At 40.2% G+C, this 21,848-nt stretch overlaps 1 gene segment (V, D, J or C); it reads left to right on the forward strand.

Annotated features, from left to right (window-relative positions):
- Positions 1 to 641: 641 nt before the first annotated feature.
- The window catches only part of LOC131392781 (T cell receptor gamma constant 2-like), a 34,854-nt gene continuing 13,647 nt past the window's right edge, over positions 642 to 21,848 (forward strand). Inside the window, 4 exon segments of the C gene segment in view lie at positions 642 to 873; positions 988 to 1,299; positions 9,182 to 9,189; positions 20,309 to 20,348. Coding sequence covers positions 831 to 873; positions 988 to 1,299; positions 9,182 to 9,189; positions 20,309 to 20,348 — 403 coding nt within the window.

Raw genomic sequence — 21,848 nt, forward strand, 5'->3', positions numbered from 1 at the left:
ATAAACAACAAATACTATTTATCTCAAGTGTTTCCTGAGTATTGTCTAGCACCCTGCACTTTTTTTTTTAAATTAAATTCAGCAACCCTATGTGAGGTCGCCTTTTCACTTGAGGATGAACAGACATCCTCTAACAAATTGATTTGTTGCCCGAACACACACACACACACACACACACACACACACTCACACCCATTGACATTTGAGGACAGTCAAGTGTAGACCAACATAACTGATCCTAATTTCTTTTACTAAAGCAGGTTCAATGCTTATCAGCTTTGCTGTTGGTCCCTCCAAGTTCACCTACAGACGTAAAAAGGAAGGGGGTTCGGGGCAAGAATAAAGAAGCCGCATCCCAGCATGGCAGCAGCGTGGACATGGAAACCCTGAGTGGCAGGACAGTTCCCCGACTCAGGACTGCTCCCTGCACTAGGGGACAGGCCAGCTTCATCCGTGCTTCTCCTGCCCACCCCGTGGGCTCCAGATGGTCCCTCCCTCTGTCCTGGGCTCTCAGGGCCCCTGGCCTCTCCTCTTCTGGAGAGGGCCTGCTCTCAGCCTGCCACAGGAGGGCTCTCAAGAAATGGGTGGGCAGAGAGGCAGGGCTCCTCCCCCGTCCTCCCCCAGCACCGCCCCCTCTGGGTGATCAGCCTGGTGGTCTTCTAGGAGAGCCCCTCAGTCACTGCCCTGCCTGGGACGCTGTCCAGAAGCAGCTCTAACTCCCTGCCTCGTGTCCTGGGCTCACTGTCTTCTGAGCGGGACTGGAGTTCTGAGAGGGTGCTCCGCTCCTCCTGTCATCTCTCCCTTTCCTTCTGAGGCCCAAGGAGGAAGGCATGCTGCGGGCTCTAGCCCTCCTTCTAGCTTTCCTGGCTCCTGGTAAGGATGGTGCTTAGATGCTCAAGGGAGTTTTCTCTTTTTTTGGTGATGGGAGGCCATACTAAGGAATTCCTATTACCACTTCCTCATTACATTTTGTTGTTCCCATTGCAGCCGCTCAGATATCTTCCAACTTGGAAGGGACACAGATGTCCATCACCAGACAGGCTGGGTCATCTGCTGTAATCACTTGTGATATTCAACAAAGCAGCGACTACGTCCACTGGTACCGGTACCAGGAGGGGATGGCTCCACAACGCCTTCTCTACTACCAGTTCTCCAGCTCAAATGTTGTGAGGGAATCTGGAATCAGTTCATGGAAATACCATGCTTATGAAGGCTCAGGGAGGACCTGTGAACTTTTAATCAATATTCTGGAGGAAAGGGATTCTGGCGTGTATTACTGTGCTGCCTGGGAGAGACACAGTGATTCAGACTTCCCCCACACTGCACCGAAAATTTTGCTTGTGGCTGCCAAGAGCAGCCTTGGCACACACGATAGACCAGCCCCTGCCACTCTTCCTTCCCTGACTTCACTGTGCTCTGAACAAAGAGAGGCCCTGAGCTCCATGCCCAACCCCCACCCTTATATCCCACTGGGTAGTCCTGTCGCCCAATGAGCAGCAGCAGTTTCCTATAGACCTAAGTTCTGTCTCCAGGCCTTAGGCAAGCAGTCTGACAGACAGCATATTCTTTCAACTCTCCATGAGCTGGTGGAGTCTATTCAATCTGCTTCCTGTGACAGACAAGTTCACCTAGAGTTGATGTGTTTGGGGAGATATTTAGGAGAGTAATATCGGAAGGTTAGCGGTACAGAATCATTTTTTCAATCCTTACCCAGAAAAAAATGGGTGGCAAAGGAGCTCCTGCATTACTCAGGAGAATGAGAAATGATGGAATGCAAACTTTGGACTTCTGAAGACTTCAAGGTGGTATCTGACTTTTCTTTGGGACAAACTAATATTTCCCTCACCATAACTAGCCGTGGCACTGTTGATACAGTGAAAGTGCAGGAATAAAGTGATCGTTGTAGATACGCCAACCATTGTATTCTACTCACACCCTCTTTTGAAGTCCAGCCACAGCCAGAACTGTTCTGTCTTAAACAAGTAAAACCAAAGCTCCTTTCCACCCCATCCCCTAACATTGACCCAGCCAAGTCCTCAATTGGAATGAGTCTTACCAGATTATTTTTCTCTCAATCATTAAAATTAAGGGTTGAGGTGAATAATCAGACAATAAATAGTATATATTTGAACTGAAAAGTCTTATAGGAAAGGGCTGTGACTGCCATATTGGGCCAGGTTTAAGGATGTAAAATTAATTTTGAAGTACAGAAATGCTGGATTCATATGCGTATGGTCTCTTGTGAATTGGATCATCAAACTTTCTGCCAGAACTGTTCACCTTGAGTCTAGCTTAGAATTTAAGCTCCTAGAACAGTGTTTCTCAAACTGTGGTCCATGGACCATCTGCATCAGAAACACCTGGGATGTTTGAATAAAAGTACAAGTTTTGGACAACATACAACAAAATATATCAGAATCTTAGGATGAAAGCTGAAAATGTGTAGTTTCAATGACTGATTCCAATCCACACTGATTCTTATTTAGATTGACTTGTAAGAACAGCTGTCCTAGCAGTAACAGATAGGGTGATGTGTCTCCCTCTGAAATGGGCTGGTTCCCAGCCTCACATAAGAATGCATTCCAGAAAGGTGCTCATGGGCTTCCTCCCAACCCACAAACCCCTCCCCTCTTATCACCCATGCTGGTGCTCTAACAGCTCATCACATTTCTCCATGATAATTCCACCAGAACCACAAGTAGAAACTTCAGTTCCTTTTCACTTCTGTGACCTCAGGCGGGATTGTATACTAAATGAACCAGCTCTAACTTGCTCTACTGTATGAAGGACCATATATTTAAGTATTTTTCTTCTTTATGAAAGTTTATTCCATATGTTGAATCATAAACATATTCTCACTTTTATTTTCTAATAGTGTTAAGGCTTTGTTCTGCACATTTATTTCTTTGATCTGTTTTGAATGGAATTTTTGTATATGGGGCTAAGGTAGGAATCTGAATGTGGGGATCCAATTTCTCCCCCAGATTATTGACTAATCCATCATCACTCCCACTGTTTTTCATTGCCACCCCTGTGATAACTACGTTTCCATAGACTCTCACAGCCCTTTCTGCTCTCTCTCTTCTTTTCCACTATATGTGTCCACTTCCATATGACAATTTCTCTAAGTATACAAATAGAGATGGAGTCACTGTGAGTGCACAACTTCACCTTTACAAATGGGGCCAAATCCTGATTTTGTCTATTCCTATGCCAGGGACACAGCATTCTAATTAGTACAGCTTTATAATGATTCTTGCTTTTTGGTAAGCAAATTTTCTTGCTTTTTAATTTTTTTTCAAAATTTTCTTGGCTTTATTTTATGCATGAGTAACCCTCAATATATATACATTAATTTGTGTATTAGGTAATATGTCATAAGAACTATGGTAAAAATGCATTGTGCATATTACCAAACAAAAAATAAATAATTTAAAAATATGTGATAAAAACAAATACAAATAGTAGTTCTAACACTTTCTTCTCACACACCAATGTAGTGTCTTATGCACCCACGTTGGAAACCACAGCACCACCAGCACCAATGCCAATAACACACTTCACTCTCAATTCTTCCTCTTCCTGATTTGCACACACCCCTAAGACAAATCATACTCAATGTCTTCTATTTTCTTCAAACCAAATTCTCATAATCCCTTTATGGTGCACCTTTGTTTCATTCTCTGAATTCCTTCTGGGCTTATGAATGGACACGTGATGGTGTCTTTTCATGTTCTTTACAAGGAAGTTTCCCCATACCTGAGAAATCTTGGGCTTTGTCAGCTCTTTAAGTAGACCTTTGTGAGGAACGTCCAGGGAGCCCGACTTTCACCATCTGTTGACTGAGAATACTGGTGTGCGCCTCACAGAGGTTCATTCCCTTCACTGGTTATAAACACAAGGTTACTGCTGTGAAAGGGCCTGGCCCCACACCTGACGTAGACTGGGTGCTCTGGATGAGGCTGTTGAACTTGAGATGACAGGTTGACTGCATGAAAGTTGCTCACACTAGAAAGGAGAGAGTGGGTATGCTGATCCTGCCTCAGCTGCTCATAGGCCTGTAATGTTGAAGGAGTCACCCATATTTTGGGAGCTTTTTTGTCATCTTTAAAAAATGAGAAACAATGAGGCTTCTGGTAGGAAGGGTTACTCTTTCATCTTCAAGTGTCTAAGCTCTTATGTTTCCTTAGCAAACTTATGACTTGGGTTTAAAAATGGGGTTACTAATTCTAATACAAGACAAATGCTTTTTTAAAAGAATTAATATTTACTCAACACACAGTGTTATAAAGACGTAAATTAGAGATAAAGGAAAGAAAATTGTATCCACAGTCCTCTCATCAAAAAATGTCAATGGCTTTCTTCTTTTTGGTTTTCCAGGCTTGTCCATTTCACTAATAATTGTCCTCATGTGTACATCTAATTCATTCCATGTGACTCAAATGAAGAAGTCAGATTAGAATAGTTCTCAGAGTCTGTGTTGGCCAGAAGAGCACTGTCCAGGGTCAGATAAAGTATGCCAGGGGCTCAGAGGTGACATTAAAAGGTCCAAACTTCAGTACCTGGATCTCTGCACACCCATGTGCCTGAGTCCGGATCTGCTCGCACCCACCCACTGCTCCCAGGCTGGCTGAGGTCTGCTTCCATCAGAGCGGGTTCATTCCTGGCAGCAGCAGGAAGACCCGGGATGAGAGTAGGTCCTGCTCCCACAAGCAACGCCTATTTCTCTTTTCCTGGAGAGCACTGGGGTCTTGATGAGAACCCTCTAGACTCCACATGAGGGCTGAGAGGGACTCTTTAACTGTGTCCTGCCTAAGGATTTTCCTCTATTATTTCTTAAACACGTGTCTCTTTTGGAGGAGTATAACCTTTCAGTGCCCCTTAGAGATGAGCTCAGACACACCACAGCAGGAAGAGAAGTAGAGGAAAGGAAAACAAATGTCATCTGCTGAAATCACCTTCTAGGCCCAAGATGGAGCTGTTCCTGCCCAGGGTGTCAGGTCAGCAAACTGAAACCTAGATGACTTTCCTGTCCCTGTAAATGCTGCTCTTGACCAGAAATGCAGTCTATCCAGCCAGCCAGTCCCCAACTGCCAAGAATCTGTAATGATCTCCCTGTTCTCGATAAGGTCAGATGTGCAACCCCAGCCAATCACCTGAAGCCAAGTACTCTTTCCTTATTCCCTATTTGACCGGCTGGCCTTATAAGGAAATCGCTGACCTCGCAGTTAGTCCTGCCCTGTTTCTGAGTGGCTGCTTCTATGGCTCCATAGAAGTCCTCTTGCCCAAAACCCCCGAGAAAAAGGCTCCTCTGCCTGTGAGGTGCTGTGGTCCCCAGTCCGTGGATTGTGTTCCCTTGAATAAAAGCATCAATCTCAATACTAAATTCTATTATTTTTGTAATTTGGCAAGCTGAAAAGAGGATTTGGCTGGCGGTTGGGAACAGACTTCATTAAAATCTCTGGCTGGTTATTGTCAACAGTTGTTGAGCCTTAAATTTGAGTAGTAATTGATAAAAATGGCTATAATAATAGAAAGAAACAGCTTTGAATGTTCACAGTGTGAAATAAAATAAATTTTTTTCATAAGCCAGTAAGTGGTTGTGAATTTTCTCCCCCAAAGCAATCTTTTCTTATTGGTGAAAAGCTAGAAGAGACAAAAATAGAAAGAAAACAGTTCATCCAATTTCTCACCACCCAATTTCTCACTGACTATATTGAAACTCTTTCCACCTGTCCTTTTGCTATGCAGATATTAGCAGAATTGTCACTTTCTTTTCCACTTAGCATTTTACCACAAATGGACTAGATATATGCGGAAGGTATAAATGATAACCCCGGAATAATCTTTTAGCTGTAGGGCATCAGAATTGGCCACCCCAAAATATGTCTCTTTGCTTTGATTATTCTTAAGAACAAAAGACTCTGAAAGACACTTTGACCTTCCCCCTAACTACCAAAAAAATCTAAGACAAAAGACCTATTCCAGGAAGGAGCTAATATCATAAGATAACATTGTCTACAGATGGCCCAACGAACACTTGCTTAACAAACATTTGCTTTTCCATCTCCGTGTGAATTGCCCTCTTCCCCTTAGAAGTCCCAAACCACTACCCTCAACATTTTCTTTTCTCTTTACCTGAAGATAATATTTAAGGTGGTGGCTTTGGACATTCTGGTGAGTTACTCTGTTTTTCTGGGTTTCTCCCATGTATACATGCTATAAAGCTTTGCTTCATTTTCTCCTGTTAGTCTGTCTCATGTCAATGTAATTCTTAGACCAGCCAGAAAGACCCAGAGGGTAGAGGACTTGTCTTAGTCTCCTACCGTTTGGTGACTTGGACAGGATAAAACTTAACTGGCTGGTGGGGCTGGCCTGGTGGTGTAGTGGTTAAGTGCATGCGCTCTGCTTTGGTGGCCTGGGGTTCGCAGTTTCAGATACCAGGGGTGTACCGATGCACTGCTTGTCAAGCCATGCTGTGGTGGCGTCCCATATAAAGTAGAGGAAGATGGGCACAGATTTTAGCCGAGGGCCAATCTTCCTCAGAGAAAAAAAGAGGAGGATTGGCATTGAATGTTAGCTCAGGGCTAATCTTCCTTAAAAAAAAGTCACAAAGAGCAAAAAACAAAAAACTTAACAGGCTGGATGCTGCTTGCTCCTGGACTACTGTAGCTGAGACTTACTGGACCCCTGACAGGAACCAGCAGGAGGTAAGAGTTCTTACCACGTGAATCTCCCAGATCTCTGCCTGCAGGGTCCAATGGAAGCAAGAGTGGTGTGTTTTGCTTCCTTTTCTAAGTTGAGACTAACAGGTGAAAATATTGGAGAAGCTAGCTTCTTGGACTCAGCAACTCTGGGAAATTTGGTTTGAGTACTCATTGGTATATTGATCCTTTTCCTCTCAGACATGGTCACTATTTTTTCTTGTTCTGTCTTTTGTGCCATTTGTCATAAAAAAGAAAAACCATAGGGCAAGATGCAAGCACCTCTATGAGCCTGTTATCTGGGCCAGTTCCACAGTCCATGGGTTACGAGGTTCTTTCTTTTGTCTTGTTCTATGTCTTGAGAGATTGGCTTTGTGACTTCTTTGGTCTCTGCCATCCAGAGGATGCACTTACCAGCGTACATCATGTTGGCCAGTGGAATAGACTGGGATTCTGAGATGCACTCTCTTTGTGTGGCTCTGTCAGCTCACGGGGGAGTTTGTCATCAGGAGTCCCAGTTGCTTTCATTAGGGTTCTTTGTCGTTTCAACTTGTGTTGCTTGTTAGTGCACTCTGCCTAGCAACAAAGGCCTTTGCTTTCTTAGACTACTTTTGGGAGTGAACTTTCTGGATCTTGTGAGGGCTGCTTCTTTTGCACTCTCATCTGGGGTTGCCTCTTGTGTCCATGGTTAAGCTGTAAAAGGCTTATTGGTTTGAGTTGCTATTAAGATCCTACTTGTCAATGCGGCCAGATCGTGGACCATTTAAATTGGAAAATCTTCTAAATTCGAAAAAACTTTTTTGAGAGCTCTCTTCATAAATGTTTTATTGTTACCTATGAAAAGACAAAATTAAAGAGGAAATACAAAAAATAATGACTAGCATTAAGACCCTAACACAAACTACAATTGAATTGAGATAATGTAAAAGTATAAGTGTTAATAAGATTATAAAGTTTGAAATGTTTGAGCTAATTTTATATAAAAAGGTTATATCAACTTTGGCTGAGTATGTTTTAAAAATGTCTGACTGGGAATGCTTCCCCTATGTGATATCATAAGACCAAAACCTACTGATAAAGTCCTAATGGAAGCTCTGATTAGAAGTGTAAGAGTTGGTAGAATTCAGATAAAATTTTGTGGAAAAATTGATACGTTTATGGGCTTTATGTGAAGTGATTGCATGTCTTTTGCCTCATTGTATTATAGATTGTATTATGGGCATACACATTGTGTCTTACCGGGGAACATTTCCCCTGCCCGATTATAAGACAACATATAAATCAACCCTTCAGATAATGTTAATTAAACATACTAAAGGGAAACCAATAAGGTTGCCTGAGCCTACACTGTATGAGATAAAAACTAGAGACTAATATCAGTTGCTAATAAGAAAGATAATAAAAAAATTCCCCCCCCCCCACAAGGCAAATTTTTCTAGGGTTAAATTGTACACTTAGAAAGAGGACCTTTGTTAAATGCTTTCTGCAGGCTTTTAAGGATGTGGTACATTATCTTGAAGTTTTAAAACAATTGTTGTTGAGTCTTTGTGTCTGTGTGACTATACATATGCTATATATGTGTGATATTTTACCTCTGGAGGGTATGGTCAAAATTAAGAGCTCTATTTAATTGGCTTAAAGTAAATGCTTACATAAATTATTTCTAAACATAATAGATACTAACCCAAATGTTTTTCAAGTTAACATTATACGAAATAATCTTTGGTAAATGAAAACTTGTTTAAATTTGTTGGTTTGATTAAAATAGACATATTCTCAGAGTTATCAATATTGGATCCGATGCAAACATGCACCCTGGTTTTACTAGCCAAACAAGCTCATGTTATCTCTTTTAAAAATTTGTCAGCAAAATAACTTAAAATGATAGCTAATTTTGTCTAATGTCTCATGAAGTTTTCATGGGTAATCTAAACATAATTGTTGGGAACAAATAATTTAGATATAAGTGAGATAAGAGTTTATATATAAACTTTTAGCAATAATTATAGTATATGACATGTGTACTTAAAATAACTTCCAAAATCTCTTTGGTAACTTGAAACTGAAATTTTTCTAGGTAAAATCAAATGCTGGAAAATTCATTGAACATCTAGATGATTTCCAAATAAGATAAAATATTAGGCATTAATTATTAAATATAGGTTTACCTACTCGACTTCTTATTACAGAGAAACTAAAAAGGTGTTTGAGGCTATCAGTAAACATGTCTTGTGTTTTATTAAAAGATTGTACTATGAAGTAACATGTTTCTAGAAATAATAAAAAATATTTATAAACTTGCCAAGCCACAGAATGCTGATGTGGGAGACAGTTCATAATTGCTTACTTCTTAGTTTTCACTAAAAATTAATGTCTATAAGGATTAAGAATTCTAATTAATATATGTAATTAAAGCTACCAAAAATTAGTAAACAAAACGTCTTTATATTCAAGGAAAGTAAGATGTATGTTTTCAGTAAAAAAGGTATAAAATGGAATGGAAATATTTTTCTTTGTTTTGTTAAGAAAGATAAATTTGTCCTAAAGTACTAGGAAAGAATAAAAGGAAAAAAAACAAAACAAAACATGGGACAAATTCTGTATGTAAAAAAAAGAAGGGTATAGAAGGTTTATGGAGGAAGAACCCTAAGGAAAGAGTTGTGCATGATCATGTTGACTAATATTGAAATAAATTTAATTAAGTAAATGAGTTTTAATATCAAAAGTAAGCTGGTGCAAGGTTAGAATTTGTTTTTTTCCCCCTCTCTTAAAAGGATAATTTTCTTAAACTTTTAGTCTGCTCTTGGTAAAAAGATTATGAAAGGTTTTTATGTTTTATCAAAATAAATTTCTTATATTGTTTTTATCAGGTCTTTAATCACAGGTACTAAAGGGATTTCTTCAGCTATTTAATTTTCTGCATTTACCTAAAATTCCTTAATTGCCACTGTGGTTAAATGGATAACTATACATTGTTTCATATGAATCTATAATATTGGGTGGATAAATATATTGACATAGTGTTTTAAAAATTATATAACATTCCTAAAATTCTGATCTGTCCTGGGCATCAGTCATAATTATAGTTCTTATCTTAAAATGTTAAATGTCACAGAATTAACCGAGTTTCTTTGTCAATTGCCATTTTTAAGTCTTTTGTCAGCTAGTTTTGTTTTACTCTGATGCTTTTGCAAAAATGTTTCATCTTTAGAGAGAATCATGGGTAGGAGTCTGATGCTTACTCTAAAATACAGGTTTCTAATAAAGTTTCAGATCATAAAACTGAACTGGGTAAAAAAATTACGGAACTTTAATGGAGAAACTGATGACTTCATGAAACTACTAACAGAAGATCAAGATTTGATTACATGGGACTAAATGAACTAAGGATGATTATAATTTACATGACTTTTCATTTAAAATATTGCTGATTATTTAAAAAATGTTTTGTTTTGTCAGATTTAAGGAGATCATTTCTCTTTTCTCTTAAGCTATTACTTATAACAATTTGGTAAATTATGCTTTTGTAAGCAGAATTGAAACATTTATCTTTTTCTCTCTACCTGATCCTTTCAGAATTTAGAAACTTTTAGTTAGTAAATATTCTTATTTTCACAGCAATATAGTAGTTTACATAAATTCATTAAGACTCTGTTCTCCTTATAACAAGACACAATTGGAAACATCAGTTATATAATCAAGGCTTTGACTGGAATGTCATATTTGAAAGAAACATGCATAGAGTCAGATATGACCAGACAGCTTTTGAGGAACAAAGATTGGACTTTATGGAATAAAGCCACTTGGAAATATTGGCCTGGTACCTTGTTTACAGTGTTCCCAGCAACCTTACCATGTGAGTAAATGGTCACATCCTGGCAGGTGCAAGGAACCTGGAAATATTTGGGGAAACCTCAAGAGAATAGAGGAATTCATCCAAATCTGTAGGTATTGCAGGTGGAATCTGTTGACAAGTCCTTGGTTTTGCTTTCCTTGTCTCAAAAGGCCTACAAAGTTCAATCTGAGATTCCTCATAAAAAGTTCCAGCAAAGCAGGTTTAAAGAAACCTATATGATCAATTGCTATTCTTCCTGTACTTAAGTAAATAATTGGGCCAATTTTATTGAAACTAGACTTACTTTACAAACCAACTAGTCTTAATTTGGCTATCTTTGGTGAAAGTGAGGGTGATTTTAGAGAGAAAAACTATGTTTCAGTAAAAAACTATAATATGCATTTGTGAATATTAGATTGTAGTTCTGTTATTGTCTTTGAGATCGAGGTCTTTGTTTTCTACCTGTAAACTGGACTGGATCCTAAATTCTAGTCTCCTGAAATATCTGGCTACAAATCTCCAAACTAAGGATTTAAATTTTTTCCATCATTTTCATTTGAAATCATTAAGAACTGAAATAACCCTTTTTCCTGAAGACTGGCAAACTAAAGCTGGATAACTAGATATAAACTTAAGAGAGATCACCACAATAGCATGCCCGGTTGCTATGTGAGCCACTCAAAAGGATACCTGAACATGAGATGACATCATCAGAGACATTTTAAGCTGCAAAACATGCTTCGATCCTGACATTTAAAAATTTTCTAGACTGACTATCTCTAGGGCTCAGAAAATGGTTTATAATTTGCTCTAAACATTAACCTTATTTTTCTTTTTGTATACATAGAAATATTTCTTATTAAATACCTGGTTGCAAGTGGGACTTTATCAGATTAAAAAGCTTTTACAAGACAAACGAAACCAGAATCAAGATGAACAGACAACCCACTGGCTGGGAGAAAATATTTGCAAAACATATATCAGACAAGACGTTGATCTCCATGATATATAAAGAACTCACACAACTGAACAACAAAAAAACAAACAACCCAATCAAAAAATGGGCAGAGGAAATGAACAGACACTTCTCCAAAGAAGACATATAGATGGCCAATAGGCACATGAAAAGATGTTCAACATCACTAATCATCAGGGAAATGCAAATCAAAACAACTAAGATATCACCTCACGCCAGTTAGAATGGCTATAATCACCAAGACAAAAAAACAACAAATGTTGGAGAGGATGTGGAGAAACAGGAACCCTCATACACAGCTGGTGGAAATGCAAACTGGTGCAGCCTCTATGGAAAATGGTATGGAGATTCCTCAAAAAATTAAAAATAGAAATACCCTGTGATCCAGCTATCCCACTACTGGGAATCTATCCAACGAACCTGAAATCAACAATCCAAAGAGGCTTATGCACCCCTATTTTCATTGCAGCATTATTCACTATAGCCAATAAATGGAAACAACCTAAATGTCCCTTGACTGACAATTGGATCAAGAAGATGTGGTATATATATATACAATGGAATACTACTCAGCCATAGAAAAAGACAAAATCGTCCCACTTGCAACAACATGGATGGGCCTGGAGGGTATTATGTTAAGTGAAGTAAGCCATAAAGAGAAAGACAAACACTGTGTGATCTCACTCATATGTGGAATATAAACCAACACATGGACAGAGAAAACTGTATTGTGGTTACCAAGGGCAATGGGGGTGGGGGGTGGGCACAAGGGGTGAAGGGAGACATATATATGGTGATGGACAAACAAAAATGTACAACCCAAAATTTCACAATGTTAAAACTATTAAAACATCAATAAAAAAAAAAAGTGGGAAACAGGGGCTGGCCCCATGGTGCGAGCTGTTAAGTGCGCATGCTCCACTGCCGTGGCCTGGGGTTCGCCGGTTTGGATCCCGGGTGTGCACCGACGCACCGCTTGTTAAGCCATGCTATGGCAGCATCCATATAAAGTAGAGGATATGGGCACAGATGTTAGCCCAAGGCCAGTCTTCCTCAGCAAAAAAGAGGAGGATTGGCATCGGATGTTAGCTCAGGGCTGGTCTTCCTCACAAAAAAAAAGAAAATACCTGGTTGCTTGATTATACAATATCTAGGCCTAACATTGGGAGCCCACCTGCATCACTGTCTTCTAAAATGAATTTAACTGGACTTGTCTATTATCAGGACTAAGAAATGAGTACAGTGAGATGGAACAATCTACCAACTTAGCTTCTGGACTATGAAGCTTCTTCAAGTTTCAAAGGTGAGACTGTGGGGGATCAGAATGGGCCACCCCAAAATGTGTCTCCTTGCCTTGGTTATTTTTAGGAACAAAACACTCTGAAAGAAACTTTGGCATTCTCCCTAACGGCCTAAAAGAATTTAAGATAGAAGGCCTATTCCAGGAAGGAGCTAATACCATAAGATAACGTTGTCCACAGATAGCCCAACAAACACTGTTTAATAAACATTTGCTTTTCCATCTCCATGTGAATTGCCCTCCTCCCATTTGAAGTCCCAAACCACTACCCCCAGCACCTTCCTTTGTCTTTAGCTGAAGATGATATTTAACGTGGTGGCTTTTCGCATTCTGATGAGTTACTCTGTTTTTCTGGATTTCTCCTATGTATACATGTTATAAAGCTTTGTTTGATTTTCTCCTGTTATTTTGTCTCGTGTCAATGTAATTCTGAGACCAGCCAGAAAGACCTAGAGGGTAGAGGAATTGTCTTCCTCCTATACATAGCAAAGTATTCTGTTCCTTTATATTTGGCCAACATCTCACAAATAAAGCACAACCCAAAAGCCTACATTTGGGGACACTTGGGACTTCCGTCTTGGTTATAGCTAAGCATGTCTGACTTTTAGTTTTTACTATAGAAGAGCTGCTCAGAAACTGGGTCTGGTAGTGCATGCTGAAAGACCCACAACTTAGCTCCCAGGCCAATTCCCCTTTCCAACTACTTCTTCTCTTGGCCATCGCAGTAAAAATAGCATAACTAACTAGCATAGCTATACCCAGGAGGCTCTGGGTACAATTAGTATAACTGGAAAGAAACCTTCCCATCAGTTGAAAGTGTAGGCTACCTCTATTTCTCTTTTTTCTTTTCTTTTTTTTTTATGAGGAAGATCAGCCCTGAGCTGACATCCGTGCCAATCCTCCTCCTTTTGCTGAGGAAGACTGGCCCTGGGCTAACATCTGTGCCCGTCTTCCTCCACTTTATACGGGAGGCCGCCACAGCATGGCCTGACAAGCGGTGCATGGGTGCACACCCAGGATCCGAACCCGGGCCGCCAGCAGCCAAGCACGTGCACTTAACCATTATGCCACGGGGCCGGCCCCCTACCTCTGTTTCTCAAAGCTTCATTTCAGATGCATTCCTTTCTGATCTTTCACAATGCCCTGTCTTACCATTTCTGAGGATATGGTGCTGGAACTGGAGGACATGGTCCTGATCCCTGGCCCTCCCTGCTTCCTAGTTCAGGCTTCTTCCTTTTGCTATGCACTCACACACACACGTAAACCTGATTCTCCAAAACTGTGATATTCCCTATCATTTCTACTTTATGTGGACCCCAAAGATCATCTACTGCAACCTATTCACTTTCCAGGTGAAATAATAACGCCTCCATTTCCTTAGCATTTCTGTGCATCTGGGACTGTGCTACATGCCTTGCTCACATCATCCTGTTTGCTCTCTAGACAACCCTGTAAGGTCCCATTTTACAGATGAGGAAAAGGAGGTGACATAACTATCCGAAGACAACAGAGCTATCATGTTATTTTAGGGCATTTAAAGTCTTCTTCTAATAGGACCTCTGGGCAAAATGCCCCAAAGCTAGCTCAGATGGTGCACGTGGGTTTCTGGCAGGGATTGCTGTTTTGTGCTTGTTCTTCCCTCTCAAGCAAGCAGCACACTCATTGCTCTATTAGTATCAAGTGGTAAATGATGCATGAGATTTGTCTCCAGCCAGATCTGGCTCCATATCCCTACCTCATTCTTTGTAGGTGTTGTCAACCCATAAAAACAGAAATCAGTTTAAAGGCAAAGCATTTATTTGGGATCCAAGAATTGCAATTCAGGGAGCACAGATTTACAATAGAAACCCTAATGACGTCCTGGTTGTAGGAGAGGACTTCAGGGGTTTATGGAAAAAGTGGAGGAAGATGATGTAGGTTGTATTAAAGAAAGGTTCATTGGTACTTGATGATGCAAGGCTAGGATCGCATTTCATAGATTGGCTTGAGATTCTGTCATCAGGCAAACAGCTAGACTTGTACTTCATTGTTTGCTTAGCAATTTGGTTATCAGCAAAGTCCAATTTCATCACTTCTTACAACAAGATATTCTTCTCCATACTGAATGCTTGGAATGTTTGCAATTTGGTCCAGTTTGGAAGGTAAAGAAAACAGGATGAGATAAGCAATTCCTCTAAAATGGTTACTCCAGGTCTATTTTAATATGACTCCACTCATGTCATTTTTCACAGTGTGGAGCCTTGGGAAAGTGACTTAAAATACCAGCCCCACTTTCCCTGTTTCTAAACTGTGTCTAATAATATTTATCCCACAGGGCTATTTTCAGGGTTTGATAAAACAAACATAAACCAATTAGTGCCGTGCTAGAGTGTAGTCCATGTCCTATCAAAGAATGTTATTATTGCTGTTATTGTTCCATGAACATTATTTAGGCTTCTCAGAACTCTCACCATTTATCATCTCTCCTTTCACCTTGTGGTCACACATCTGTCTCTTCCCTCTAAGGCCCCTCCCTCCCTCATTTCTCTCACCAGTCGCCTCCTTGTGCCCCCAGGGCAGCAGCAGCTCAGGCCCTAACCTGGCCTCCACCACCCACCAAGGTGCGGCTCCTCCCACGAGGTCACTCGAGGATTCTCTCCACCAGGGCAGGAGGCAGGGCTGTGCTGGGCTGCCTTGCCCTCCTGTGGGCCCTCCTGCTCCTGGTGAGTCTAACCTTGTTTCCTGGTGCGGGGTGCACAGTAATGTCTGAGGCTCTTGCCGCCCCTGCTTCACCGCTGTCTCCCTCGCGGGTGAAGAGGCAGCGGTCAGGCTGGAGCAGCTGGCCTCAGTGGCGGTGTGCACGGCCACCCTGGCTCAGCTTGGCCATCCTGCCGTGCATGGCCCACAACACGGTCACCTACATCCACTTGGTACCACTGCTACCAAACCAAATTGAGTTCACTCCCTGGTGAGTTAAGATCAGACTCTCCACCAGAATTAGTTGACACACAGAGTAAAATATATTTGCAGCAATTAGCAGACCACACAGAATCATTTCCAAAGTCGTGGCGCTCCCTGAACAAAGGGAAACAGGTCCTTTTATTTCAGATGGGGAATGAATATTTAAAAGTGAAGTTTTGTCATCACATGTAGAGGTGGGTATTAGCTGGTGCAGGTGCATGCTGAAAACCTGCACTCGCATAGATCACATGTTATGGGAATAAGGCGTACGCTCCTGTTATGGCAGAGATTTTAGTATTAAGATGAGGAAAAAGGGCATTTTCTGGTGATCTTCATGTCATCTGCCCAGGAACTGCCCTTGCAGTAAGGCTTGATCTGGTTCAGACCAATTGACACTGGTATCTCTTCCAGACATAGCTCTGAAAAACAACCTTGAGGGAGTGGTAAGCACCTTTAAACTTCCTTTGAGCAGCTTTGGGAATGCAGCTGTGACACCATAATCATTGAAGGGCAAGAACCCTGAGAGACTCCTCTGACTGGGCCATGTTCAAGGCAGATGTGCAGTGGGATTCAGTGCTAAAAGCAGATAAAGTTACCATGTTGGAGGTAAAGTATGGCACCGGGTGTACCCTGTGGGTGCTGAGGGGAGAGAAGCACACATGGACATATACTACTGCACTGCCTGGAATCAGTACAGCCCCACGAGCCACCCTGGCCCCTGTGCAAAAAGCAGTCAGACTCCCTACTCGTCAAGGCCTGGCAACTTCCACCACCTCCAGGTCCCTTTGGATACCCTGGGGTTATCCATCAACATCCCAGACTCTCCTGGACGCCACCTCCCCCAGTCCACTGCAGATAATGGATGAGAAAAAGAGACGCTAGTGCGCAGGCTGGCACCCACTCAGGGAGCTGTCTGGTCAGAAGCCCCCTTTCCAAAAATCAACCAGCTCACTGTTTCTGAAGCATTTGGTGGAGAATCTGTGCTGGTAAATCCAGTAGCCACTAGCCACCTGTGGCTATTGAGAACTTGAAATGTAGCCAGACCAATAAGCCAAGCTGAGACAGACTGCATGTGTAAAATACAAACCAGATTTTGAAGATAAGATAAGAAAAGTGAAATATATCATTAATAATTTTTTATACTGGTTGCATGTTAAAATGATATTTTGGATATCTTGAACTAAATAAAAAGTCCAGAAATTAATTTTGCCTGTTTCTTTTTACTTTTTTTTACACAGCCCCTAAAAAAAATTAATTTGTATCTCAAATTGGTGACTCACATTTATTTCTATGGGATAGCACTGTTACAAACTAACAATTTAAGAATCTGACCATCTCCTCTGAAAAAAAGCATAAATGAAATACTTTGCAAATAATTTCAAGGGTAAAGGCCTCTCTGGAGATTTACCACAAAATGGCGAAAAGCTGAGACTGGAAGTCAATTCCTAAATCCAGTTACTTTTTTTTTTTTTTAATCTATTGCCAATCTTCCTCCTTTTTTCCCCCCCTTTTTCTCCCCAAAGCCCCAGTAGATAGGCGTATGTCATAGTTGCACATCCTTCTAGTTGCTGCATGTGGGACGCTGCCTCAGCACGGCCTGACAAGTGGTGCGTCAGTGCGCGCCCGGGATCCAAACCTGGGCCGCCAGTAGCAGAGCACGCACACTTAACCACTAAGCCACGGGGCCAGCCCCTAAATCCAGTTTCTAAATTGCTGCCCAACCAACTGTTAATAACTTTGCAGCAGAGGAGTCAGTGATTAGATGCACTGGTAACAATTTTGCCAACTTCTCAGTGCACTTGTCCATTAGCAGGCCTGATACTGAGATCATGTTGGTAGATAATAACTCTCGTGGCAGGGTGATGCAATCAACCCTGGAGAGACACCAGGCCCTCTGCCTTCCACTTCTCCCCTAGTGCCACCCCACACGGGAATTTGGGTGGATCTCCAGCTTCTCTGGACCTCTGTTCTCTCGTCTGTAAAATTATGTAGTTCAACTGCTGAAATTATGTGGCTCTTATATCTGTATTAACGCAAAATCATAAAAAAGATATAACTATATTCACTATCTTCTCATAAAGCCAGTCAGATTCTTGAAGCTCAAGAAAAGAAAAGAAAAGGAAAGAAAAGGAAAGAAAAGAAAAGATAAGAAAACCTGTATTACTAATCCTCCAGCCCCAAACAGGAAACTCCTCCACTGCTATTTGTGGGGGGAAAAAAACTATTTCAGATCTAAGCTTCAGATCTTGCCAATCTTCTGCTGTTTTGTATATGGTATGCCACCACAGCATGGCTTGTTGAGTGGTATGTAGGTCCATGCCTGGGGTCTGAACCAACGAACCCTGGGCCACTGAAGTGGAGCACGTGAACTTAATAACTATGCCACTGACTGGTATATGCCTTCATTACATTGAGGTATTTTCCTTCTATACACATTTTGTTGAGAGTTTTTGTGATAAATTGATGCCAATCTTGTCAAATTTTTTCTCTGCATCTATTGAGATGATGATGTGATTTTTACTTTTAGTTTAGTTAATGTGGTGTATCACGTTGATTGATTCGTGGATGTTGAACCTCCCTTACATTCCTGAAAGAAATACCACTTGAGACTGAGACATGATCCTTTTAACGCATTGTTGTATTCAATCTGCTAATATATCACTGATAATTTTTGCATCTATGTTCATCAGCAATATTGGTCTGTAATTTTCCTTTTTTGTGTACTCCTTGTCTGTTTTTGGCATGAGGGTAATTTTGAGCTTGTAAAATGAATTAGGATGCGCCCTTTCCTCTTTAATTCTTTGGAAAAGTTTGAGAAGGATAGGTATTAAATATTCTTTGAATGTTTGGTAGAATTCACCAGAGAAGTCGTCTGGTCTTGGACTTTTGTGTTTTTTGAGGTTTCTGATTGCTGTTTCAATCTCCTTGCAAGTGATTCCTCCATTCAGATTCTCTATTTGTTCTTGATTTAGTTTTGGAAGGTTGTATGGTTCTGGGAATTTACCCATTTCTTCTAGGTTATCCAGTTTGTTTGCATATTGCTTTTCATAGTTTTCTGTTATAATCCTTTGTATTTCTGTAGTATCTATTGTAATTTCTCCTCTTTCATTTTAGATTTATTTGAGCCTTCTCTCTTTTTTTCTTAGTGAGCCTATTAAAGAATTGCCCATTTTATTATCTTTTCAAAAAACCAGCTATTAGTTTCATTCATCCTTTCCTTTTTCTTTTTAGTCTCTATTTCATTTATTTCTACTCTGATTATTAGTATTTCCTTCCTTCTATGATTTTGGACTTCATTTGTTCTTCTTTTTCTAGTTCCTTAGGTGTCAAGTTCAAATGTTTATTTGAGATTTTTCTTGTTTTTAGAAGTAGGCCTGTATTGCTATAAACTTTCCTCTTTGTGCCACTTTTGCTGCATCCCATGGATTTTGGCGTGTTGTGTTTCATTTACATTTTCATTTAGGTATTTTTTTATTTGTCCTTTGATTTCTTCATTGAACCAATAGTTAGTAGCACATTTATGACTTTCCAGCTTTTTTCTTACTGTTGATTTCTTGTTTAGCATCCTGTGATCACAAAAGATGCTTGATATGATTTCAAATTATAGCTTAAAGAATCTATTATTTCATAGGAGATAGATCTCCCTAAATTTCTTCTTTTACACCATGAAAAGTAATGTCATCACAGAAATTATTTTCTTATTTGGCATTGCCAAATGGAAAATCATATTGCCAAATGGTAATAGTGGCTTCATTAAAAATGCAGAAATTTGTGGGCCAGCCTGGTGGTGTAGTGGTTAAGTTCACGCAATCTGCTTCGGTGCCACGGGGTTCGCGGGTTTGGAAGCCAAGTGTAGACCAGCATGCCGCTTGTCAAGCCATGCTGTGGTGGTGTCCCATGTAGAGTGGAGGAAGGTAGGCACGGATGTTAGCCCAGGGCCAATCTTCCACAGCAAAAAGAGGAGGATTGGCAACAGAGGTTAGCTCAGGGCTAATCTTCCTCAGGAAAAAAAAATGCAGTAATTTGTTCATGTTTCTCAAGTATATTTGCATTGGCATATTTCCATTTCAGTTACTGAAAAGTTTCTACCTTTCAGAAATACATTCCCAAATTGCTAACAAAGAAACCCTACTGTTTGTGAGAACAAAAGGGCCTATCTTTTGATGCAATCTCTTTGCAGTTTCAACACAATTGAACACCTGGAAATTAAAAAAAAAAAGTCTTCATTCTCTATATGCTTTCCTAGTAATTTAGAAAAGTAGTTGGTTGACCATTTGGCCTGATCTCTTCTTCTGCTCTTATTCTTTCCATTTTACATCAGTGCTTTTCAATGATTAGTGCCTTATTTGAAAACAGATGTTTGGGTCAATTTGTCTGAGGAAAACTTATAAAATATCTGATGCCACAAAACTTATGTTCAAGGACTTCCCAAGGAACCCACAAGATCAAGTTGCCAGTACAGTGTTTTCACTGCTAGTTACAACATGAAGCTCAGGAGGGGGCTGCGTTTTTGTGGAAGCTGTAACCAGTGTGACAGCTCATACTGGATCAAGACATTTGGAAAAGGGACTAAGCTCACAGTAACTCCCTCTGGTAAGTAACTTTTTTTCTGTTTTTACCCACGTAATGAAAAATCAGTAGACGCTTTTTAGAAAAAAGAGTTTAGAATAACACTTATCTGACTGCCACACAATTGGCCTCAGCATAGGAAGAGCAATTTTGCAGCTACTAGTCACCGTACATGAAAAGAAAACTACTTCATAAATGGTTTGTTGAATTCCCTACTGGTAAGTAGATTGAAATTTCTTTTAGAATACACACACACAAAATGATAGATTGAGGCTATAAATTTAGATATATTTTGGACTGTATCTGTAAACCATTTGTATACATTATTGGTTCAAGATACTTTTCTTGCAGACAGTCTTTTAGGTGAGAGACACTTTTATTAACTACCTCTTCTCTATATGTCAAGATAAAATATACTGCTCCTTTCTTGCAATAACCTTCAAAACCTATGTTATTGGTTTTCATCTATCCCTACAGCAGTGCAAAAGATTAATTCTTCAAATAAATGACTATAGAACATTGACAAATCTCACTTCTTGTTACTGTAGCTTCTTAGAGGTAGGCTGAGATCAGTCAAAATTTATACATCACAAGTCTTGATGAATTGCCTAGAGATGGGCCAGTTTAAGGGAATTTGTAAGCTCAATAAGCCATTTCAGCTCCAAAGTCCATGAAAAGAGTTTGCATGGTTTACATCCTCATTTGCTCATTCCTTCTGTCAGCAAACATTCATTGAAGATATTTTCTGTGCTGAATACTGGAGATAAATTGGGGAAGAAGACAACGATAGAACAAGTCTCAATATTCCAAAAGCTTCTAGTCTCATTGATAAGTTTTCTAACTCCAACTAGGTCCCTGGAGGCAGTTCTCTGCCTGACATAGCAAGGAGGACATTCACAAGGAGTTAAGTAGTTAGACCAACTGTGAGTCCCTAAGGAGTGGGGACGTTAGGTCCATAAGAGGTAATAGAGGGTTATGTTCAAGGTAATGGAGGAAAGGCAAGAAGTAATTAAAGTTGAATAATAGTTAAGAATGTTTAGGAAAAACAAGAGTATGATGCGGATTGGATGTAGAAATCTTAGGCGGAATTTTAAAACAAATCCTTATGGCAAAGATCAGCATAGATAACCTTGTGCAAATATTGCAACAAGATTTGGCTTTATGTACGTATGGACTTATATAAAGGACTCAAGTATGACGTATGTAAGTATCATGAAAGTGTTTGTCCCATGGACAAAGTTTACGATTATAAGTGAGTTTTGTGAGGTGACACATTTCCTTTCTAACGGTGAGAGGGTATTGTCAAAGAGCCTGGGCTTTGGAGTCAGGCTGACCTGGATCCACCACTTACGTCCTGCTTATGTGAACTTGGGTGATTATTCTCTGGCCTCCGTTTCGCTATCCATTAAATGGGATCACAGTATGTATCCAGCAGAGGTTGTATGAGAATTGAATGAAATAGTGTGAATAAAGTACTTGGCACATTGTCTAACACGTAATAGCTGCTAGATACAAGTTCCCCTG

Source organism: Diceros bicornis, chromosome 3 (assembly GCF_020826845.1).
Source record: "Diceros bicornis minor isolate mBicDic1 chromosome 3, mDicBic1.mat.cur, whole genome shotgun sequence".
NCBI lineage: Eukaryota > Metazoa > Chordata > Mammalia > Perissodactyla > Rhinocerotidae > Diceros > Diceros bicornis.